The sequence below is a fragment of the Ochotona curzoniae genome, unplaced genomic scaffold (genome assembly GCF_017591425.1).
Source record: "Ochotona curzoniae isolate NIBS_2020 unplaced genomic scaffold, NIBS_Ocur_1.0 contig_2692, whole genome shotgun sequence".
NCBI classification, from domain to species: domain Eukaryota; kingdom Metazoa; phylum Chordata; class Mammalia; order Lagomorpha; family Ochotonidae; genus Ochotona; species Ochotona curzoniae.
In genome coordinates, this window is record NW_024465556.1 from 18,944,674 (window position 1) to 18,952,705 (window position 8,032).

General features: G+C 61.1%; 1 protein-coding gene across 1 annotated transcript; it reads right to left on the reverse strand.

Moving 5' to 3' along the window:
* Window positions 1-3,963: 3,963 nt before the first annotated feature.
* Window positions 3,964-7,041, reverse strand: ZNF503 (zinc finger protein 503). Its single transcript, XM_040976101.1, has 4 exons — window positions 6,937-7,041; window positions 6,812-6,817; window positions 6,372-6,748; window positions 3,964-5,685 (listed from the first exon to the last, which is right to left on the reverse strand). The coding sequence occupies exons 3-4, from the start codon at window positions 6,696-6,698 to the stop codon at window positions 4,057-4,059; spliced, it is 1,956 nt and encodes a 651-aa protein (XP_040832035.1). The 5' UTR covers window positions 6,699-6,748; window positions 6,812-6,817; window positions 6,937-7,041; the 3' UTR covers window positions 3,964-4,056.
* Window positions 7,042-8,032: the final 991 nt, after the last annotated feature.

Consider the following 8,032-nt stretch of genomic DNA (forward strand, 5'->3'; position numbering starts at 1 on the left):
GCTTGCCCTCGCCTCTCTGCTCAAGATCTGACTGCCACCTTTCCCCTGCCCGTCAGTGCACTGGCTTCATGTGTACCACATACCCAGGGTGCCTCAGTATGAGCAGGTGGACCAGGCACACCCGAGCACAGAGGGGAAGGCTGTGTGATGGCAGCGACCTGCGTCCTTGCTGGTTGTGCACACCTGGGGTCCCCAGGCTTGTCAGAGATGGGCAGCCATCTGTGAGGCTCAGCTCCCTAGGGGCATTTGTTCAGAGTCCCCCAGCATTGGAACATGAGCTCAGACACTGTCCCCAGGGAGGGACAGTTGGAGGGAAGTGCCTGGGCCTTATCTGCCCCTGGCTTTCAAGACAACTTCAGTTTCTCTTTGTTTCTAAAGATTTATTTAATTTATTTGAAAGGGTGAGTTACAGAGAAAGGAGACTCCAAGAGGCCTTGCATCCACTGACTCACTGCTCAAATGGCCACAATGGCCAGGTGTAGGCCAGACCCCCACTTGGATGCCAAGGTCCAATCACTTGGGCCATCCTCACTACCTTCCTAAACATGTTAGTAGGAAGATGGGATTGGGAGTGAAGCAGCCTGGGCTCGAACTGGGGCACCAACGTCCCAATTCACAGGAGCTTGGCACCCAGCCTCGGCATCTCCATCTGTGTCAAGGGTGAGCTGGAAGGAGGGCAAGAGGCAGGCGCTTAGGAAATCATCCGTAAGGGAGAGAATGAAAACATGCATGGCTGTGTGGGGACCACTGCAGTGTGTCAGACTTGGCGGCTTGATGAGAAGGGGCCCGTGATGCCCGGACCAGCTTCTCTGGGAGGCGAGGGGTGGAGGGCAGGCGCAGCCGGAGCCGCTGGAGAACAGGGGAGATGGTTTGCAGGGAGTGGCCATGCTGCAGGGATGCGGCGGCTGGGTGTGCAACCCCAGCCGGCGGGCCTGTGCTGGGGCCTGGGCTCGCGGCCTCCGTCCCGCTCCGCCGAGTTCCGCAGCGCCGCCTGGCGGACACGCGGTGCTCGGCGCGGGGAATCCGGCGGCGGCTCGGGGTGGAAGCACTGAGCGCCTTCTTCCCGCCGAGGAGACTAGCACCTCGGCCAGGACGCGCCACCCAGGCCGGTGTCCGCCCGTGCCCAGCCTTGCGCCAGGAGTGACCGGGCTCCGTCCAGCACGTCGGGGATTCGCCTTTGGCCCTCAGTCGCCTAGCCAGCAGCGCTGGAATTTCGCTGCCTTTGCGCAGCTTCTTGGCGGAGAGGGTCTCATCAAAACATTAGGGGGTTTGGCGTTGGTTATTTCCTCCCTAAATTACTAAAAGTGGGCATCAAGGCGCGAACGTCGCCGGTCCTTACGTCCGCCTGCCGATCCCAAGCTTCGAGGGCGTGAGGCTGCCTCAGTCCTGGCTGGAGAGACGTGGGCACCCAGGGACCCTGGCCAGGAGGAGGAAGAAGCTCGTGCGGCCGGGGTAGCAATCGCAGCCTGGCGTAGGGGTCTCGGGCTGGGCCACTTCGGCGGCCATTATCCTCTCCCGCCTGGGGTGGAGGTGGGAGGAGTAGCTGCCCCGTCGTGCCCAGCCCATCCTCTCAGACAGGGATCCGGACTGTGGTATCCTGGGTCCCTGAGGTCGGAGGCCTCGCGCTCCAGCTCCGGTTTCCGGGGTCTGGATCCGGCCGGCGTCAGGGCCGGGGGCGCAGCAGGCTGCTCTCTCCAAGGAGGCGGCGGAGGCTGGGCTCCAGGCTCCAGGAAGTACGCACTGGGTGGCGGCGCCCAGGGATCTCCTCAAGCGTCCGGGAGGTGGCGGGGTTTGTTGTGCGTGCCACCCGGGAAAAGGCCCGGCAGCCGCTAGTGCTGGACAAGGGGCGGAAAAGCTCCAGGTCACCGGCCCCTTCGTTCTTTGAGCCCGGGCCCGAGCTTCGGACAACCCAGAACGATCTGACCCCAGGTTGGAGGGGAGTGTGGGGTGCGCTCCCAGCGCCGCGAAGGCACGGCCCTGAAATACCACTAAGGGCACCCTGGGTTCAAGTGCAAACTTAGGGCGAGTGTGACGGGAACTGGGTGTCTGGACTCCCAACCCCTAGAGTACTTCGGTTGTGTCTGCGCACTTCCAGCGGTGCTTCTGGCCGCCGTGTCACCACGCCCAAGTTGGAGAGGAGGGAGTGACGCGCGCCTCTGCGCCGCTCTGCTCCCGGGTTCAGGCTCCCACCGCGCCTTGGTCGAGCAGAGCTCCCGACTCAGCACCACCCAGGACGACCACTAGGTCACTCCGTGAGGCAAAGCTGGGGGCCGCCGCGGGGTGTTGAGCGCCAGGACCCACGAGTTGGAAGGGGCTTCCTCACCCCTTGTCCTGGCGTGCGCTCTTGAAGCGCCGACTGGAACGGAGAGCGAAGTGCAGAGCCGCAAGAACGGGAAAAGCAGCCGAGCGCGAGCCGGCCGCCAGCTCGTTGCGGCCGGGCGGTGGTGGTGTTCGGCGGCCCTCGGCAGCACCGAGGGGGGCAGAGAGAGCACTTTCCCCAAGGGCCACGGCGGCTCCGCTCGCTCTCCAGGAGACAGGTTCTCCGAGCGACCCTTGGTTCCCGGCCCATCCCGGGCCTTGCGCTACCGCCCGCCCGGAGCTGGCGCTGCCTGCGAAGCGAGGACAGGGACCAAGGACGGTTGCACGTCCCCGTCCCCGGCATCCGGGCGCGGCCGGCAAGTCCCGGCCTGCTCCGCACGCTGTGCAAAACGAAACTCAAACTTCCAAAAACACAGAGGGAAATTTAACAACAACAAAAACAAAACAAAAAACGCACTCCCCTCCCCATTCCCTTTCACTTTTGACAAACGAGCTGCTTAGAAAAAACTTAGATAAAATCAGAATGGGCAAGAGCTACCGGTGGTGTCTTTCCAAAAGGTCTGTAAACTCTTCCCCTTGCTGCTAGCCAACGCGTCTGAAGCCTCAGGCTGTTGCAGAAAATCACAACAAAGCAGTTGGAAATTCGGCCGGGCGCCTGGAGACCAGAGCTGCTGTGTTCTTAACCAAGGGAAGATATAATCAGAAAAGAAAAGAAAGGAAAAAGGAAGATAAATAAAAAGATAAGAAGGAAAACCTTTTAATACATCAAATATACGGAATTTTAATCTTTAAAGCGATACATTGTCTATTATTTTAGTACATGACGTAAACCTTGCGCCCTTCTCAGGGGGTGGACTTAAAAATTAAAAATAGTTAAGTGTTCCTTTTTTCAAGAACAAAATAAGGCAAATGAGGTTTTGGAATAGAATTGTTTTTTTCCTTTTTTTTTTTTTTGTTTTCTTTCAGAATACATACCAAAAAATACCCATTCTCTTTCGATGGCATACACCTTAAAAATAATTGCAATTTGAAATCAGAGCTGACAAATTGTGACTTTAGTTTTTTTTCTTTTTTTTTTTTGGTAACAAACATGCATGTAAATTTGTGTTTCAATCAGACATTAAATAAGAACGTACGATACAATCATAGCAATTTTAAAGTAACAGTAAGGAGAAGCCTGTAGCTCTGTGGCGGTTTTGTTTTTATTTATAATCTACAAAGGGATGGGAGGGTGGCTTTCCATATTTTTACCCTCAAGTTTTAATTACCCCCTCCTTTTTTCCTTTTTTTTCTTTTTCTCTTTTAACCTACACAATTCAAACTAAATAATGCACTTTTGAATCACGGGTCCGCTTGGAGCTAACATAAATAAATACCAGTGTCCACCGGTGACGTTCTCAGATGAACACTTCCGCAATTAATTTTTCCTTCCTTTTCTATAAAAAGTCAAATGATTTTTCTTCCCAACTTTTATAAAGTTTGAGTGGGGAGGCGGGGGAAGAGGAGTTTCCCAGTGAGACTCGCCATAGTTGGGTAGATAGATACGGTATGCGGGGTTCCCTCTTGGGGCCTGGGCGGCCTCACACGCTGCTTGCTGGCTGGCTGGCTTGCCTGCTTGCTCACTTGCAGGCACAAGAGCGCTCAGGGGGTCGACAGCTTCGGCCTTGATCGCGCCCCACCCTCCGCGCTCCCCTCCCCCGGGAGCGTCCTCTCCCTTGCTGGCCCTCCCAGCCGCCCTCACTGGTACCCCAGCGCCGAGGCAGTGGTCAGTCTCTGTCCATAGAGGGCATAGGGGGAGTAGTAGGGTCCGGTGGCAGCCGGCACCGGCACGGGGGCACCAGGCGTGGGGAGCGGGCTCTTGGAGTAGGGGTGGTAGCGGCTGCTGAGTCCCAGCGCGTGGTGGGGGCTGCGCAGAGCCAGCGTCCCAGGGCTGCCCGGAGCACCTGACGTGGGGATGTGCATGTGGCAAGCCATGGCGGCCGCGGCGGCGCTGGCCAGAGACGACGAGCTGGGGTAACCCGACAGTAGTTTGTCTGTCCCCGGGAAGGCCGTATGGGTCCGCAAGTGGCTCAGCAGCTCTTCGGACGTGGCGAAGCGCTTGTCGCACGGCCCGTTGGCTGACACCCAGTTGCAGATGTGCGGGAGAGGGTCGTTGGGGAGCATGAAGCCATAGGGGTAGAGGGGGTGGCCAGCCAGTGAGGGCGGCGTGGCGCCTGCAGCAGCGGCGGCCGTAAGCGAGGAGTGCACACCGTGCAGTGGGTGCGTTGGGTACACCAGTGGGTATCCGGATTTTAGCGCCGCTGCGGCCGCGGCAGGGTCATGCGCGCACGAGGCGCTGGCGGCCGCTGCTCCAGCCAGGTGGCTGGCACAATGGTAGCTGAGGCAGTAAGGGTCCCGGCACAAGCTGGCCGTCATCACGGACGGCGGCGATGCTCCGGCCAAGGGGCTTGAGCCGGCTGGCTTGCTGCAGCCCAGAGAGCCGGCTGCGGCGGCTGCTAGCTGCGCGCCCACCAAGCTGCCGGGTTTGGTGGGGTCCAGCGCCACGCCGTGCGGCAGGAACTGAGGTGGGTAGCCGGCGTAGGCCCCGGCCAGACTACCAGGGTAGGTCATGCCGGCCGGAGGCAGAGGGAACACTGTCTGACCCGGTTTGTAGGGTGACACCGGTGCCACCAGCCCTGAGCCCAGCACCGAGGAGGAGGCGGGCGCACTGGGTCCGGAGCCGGAGCTGGAGCCCGAGGAGCCGCTGCAGTCCGCACCCAGAGCCTTTCCCCCAGGGCCCCCATCTGCGTGCTGGTTCACGTCCACATTCATCCCGGCGCTGCCGCAGCTAATCCGGCCGTGCGCCAGCCCCGTGGATCCTCCTTCGGCCGAGGCGCCCCCAGCGCCCTTGCCGCTGCCACCGCTTGCGTCCGGGTCTTTTTTATCGTCTTTGCCCTCCGGGCCGCCCCCGGCCGAGGGCAGCATGCCTCCTGGCGAGCAGGCCGAGGCGCTGGAGCTTGGGCTGCCTGTCCTGGGTGTGAATGGCTGGCAGGTGGCGCTCGGTACCCGGAATCCTGACTTCTCTGTTGAAACACCCCCGCCGCCACCTCCGCCGCCGCCGCCTCCACCTCCACCTCCCGGCTCCTTCTTATCCGAGCCTGGTTTGGAGTACGGCTTGAAACTCGACTTGTCCTCCACACCGATGTCGCTCAGCTTCAGGGGGCCTGACTTGGCATCCTTGTCGCCCCCAGCGCCACCGCCGCCGGCACCACCCGCGCCCCCATTGGCGGTGACCGAAGAGAGTTTGGACGAGGGCGAGGGGTCGGGCTTGCCGATCTGCGAGCAGGTTTGTGCCAACAGCGCCAGCGGGCTCTTCTTGGCATCCAGCTGTGGGTACAGACGGGGGGGGGGGTGTCACACAGAGAAGAAAGGGGAAACCTTTAGAATCCTGGTTTCTAGAGTTCAAAGGCCCCTCTGCTTCTGCGGCACCGGCACCAGCGAAGGGGCACAGTACTAGCCCCTACCCCGCCAGCTATTCACCACCACCCTTGCCCTCGGGAAAGGCAGCGGACCCCCATCTCCTGCTGGAAGCCCTCTAGTATTCTACTACGACAAACTGGATCCCCTCTCGCCCCAAAATCTGTGCAAGGTCCCAGTGTTCGCATTTAGATCCAGAACCGCACCCCATGTTCCCGCATATCCTCAGAGTAAGGGGGCAGAGGTGGCTAGAGCCTCCCAGGCTGTGCAGCTGCCAGCTCCAGGGTAGCCGGATTCCAGACGCCCCTCTCGCCTTGGAGCCGAGGGGCCGGAGTTGGGGTCTTGGTTTTTAATACCAGAAGCAGAAGCAAGTTTGGGCTGCCCTGTCCCCTAGCATTCACCCGGACGCCGGGTTCCGCCTCCAGTTCTTTCAGCACCCCAGTTTAGAGGCTCACAAGCAACCCCCAATCCCTCAAGCAGCTCAATCACCACGGTCCCCACACCTCCACCCACAGTGGACGGAGAGATAGAACCCCCATAGGGGCGGCCACCCCGGGTAGTTGTCCCATCGCCACCGGGAACGAAGGGTTCCTTACCTCGATGGGACTGACGGGCGTGGAGGGCAGGGGCTGCAGATACTCAGGGTGCAAAATATGGCCAGTCCTCGCCGTCAACATTTTCAGCACCTTGATGGGCAGGCGGTTAGCCTGGCGCAGGGGGTCAGAAGGGGGCACGGCGTGCACAAAAGGTTTGGTGCTGCCGGCCGGGGCCGAGCCTGGGCCGGGGCCGGAGCTGGAGCTGGAGCTGTTTCCAGAGAGCGCGCTGGTCCAGGCAGGGTCTGCGCCGCCGCCGCCGCCACTGCCGCCGCTGCCGCCGCTGTGCTTACTGCTTCTTAGGGCAGAAAGCGAGGGCGCTGTGCTCATGACCCACCCGCGCGCATGGGAGCAGCGGGGGGAGGGCTTGGGGCTGCGCGCTCTGCCGGGGAGCAGGAACACCAGGAGGAGGAGGAGGAGTAGGAGCCAACAGCGGCAGCCACGGGCGCCTGCAGCCACGAACGAGTAATCCTGGGTGGCCGAGCCACAGGAGCCAGCGGGCCGCGGGGAGTGCCTGCCTCTGGCTGCGCCCCTGCGCTGCGCTCCGGCCGCCCCGCGCCGGCGCCACGCTCCGCGATGTGAGCCGCTGCCTGTCCAGCCGGGGCTCTGGCGAGGAAACACACTTCAAAAGCAGCTGCACCAAGGGGGAGATTAAAGCCTTTGCCGCCTTCCAATCAAATGGGAGCCCGAGGTGATTGGAGGGTCAAGGGGATGTGACGCGTCCCGCGCCGCCGCCAGGACTCTCAGAGCGGGTTTTAATGGGCAGCTCCCTCTTCGCCGCCCCCTCTCCGCCCGTCCCCTCCCTCGGCTTCGCTCCGAGAACGAGGTGGACATCTATTCTACGTTTGCCATCTACCGCCTCCCTCTCTTTTTTTTTCCTCTCCCCGTCGTTCACGCAGAAATAAACCGAAACCTTCTCTTGGAGGGAGGTGGCTGGGACGAGCAGCCCGCGGGCGTATCCAGAAAGAGCTCCGGCGACAGCGTGGGCAGCCGGCAAGCTGCGCGCTCCAGGGCGCGGGCACCCGGTGTAACTGAGCTGGTGCCCAACGCGCCCACCCGGGGAAGGAGCGATGGACAGCCGATGTGGCAGCGAGCGCGCCCGCCCGCTCGAGTTTCCTGAGACTCAGTGGAGGAGAAACCAGAAGCCTAGATGGGCAGCGGAGGCGGCGGCGGCTCGTCCCGGCGACGTGCGCCCGGCACTCCGCCCTTCCCGGCCACGTGACGCCCAGGGACCCGCAGATTGGGGCAGGAGCGGGGGTCACATGCTTCCTCTGTTTCACACTGTCTCTCCACCCTCCCTCCCCCTCCCCGTTCTTACTCTCCCCTGCCACCCTCCCTCCCCACCCCGCGCGCGTTCTTTGGGTATCTCCACCCCTCCATCAATTGTCAATGTGCCTCGACCGCAATCAATCAGTTATTTGTCAGCTCTTGTCAATCCGCCCGTGATTTATGTCAGCTTTTGTTGCTGATTACAAGGCGGGTGCGACTTGAAGGGAAAAAGAGAGGGAGAGAAGAGAGAGGAAGGAAAAGACCGACAGAGAATCGGAGGAGGGGGGAGAAAGAGGGACCGCCTTCAGGGGATTGGAGTGGGGGGGCCGAAAAAGGAAGGAGAGGGGGAAGGGGTGCTTGAGGTCTGGGAAATGAGGGATAAGCGTGGAGTGAGT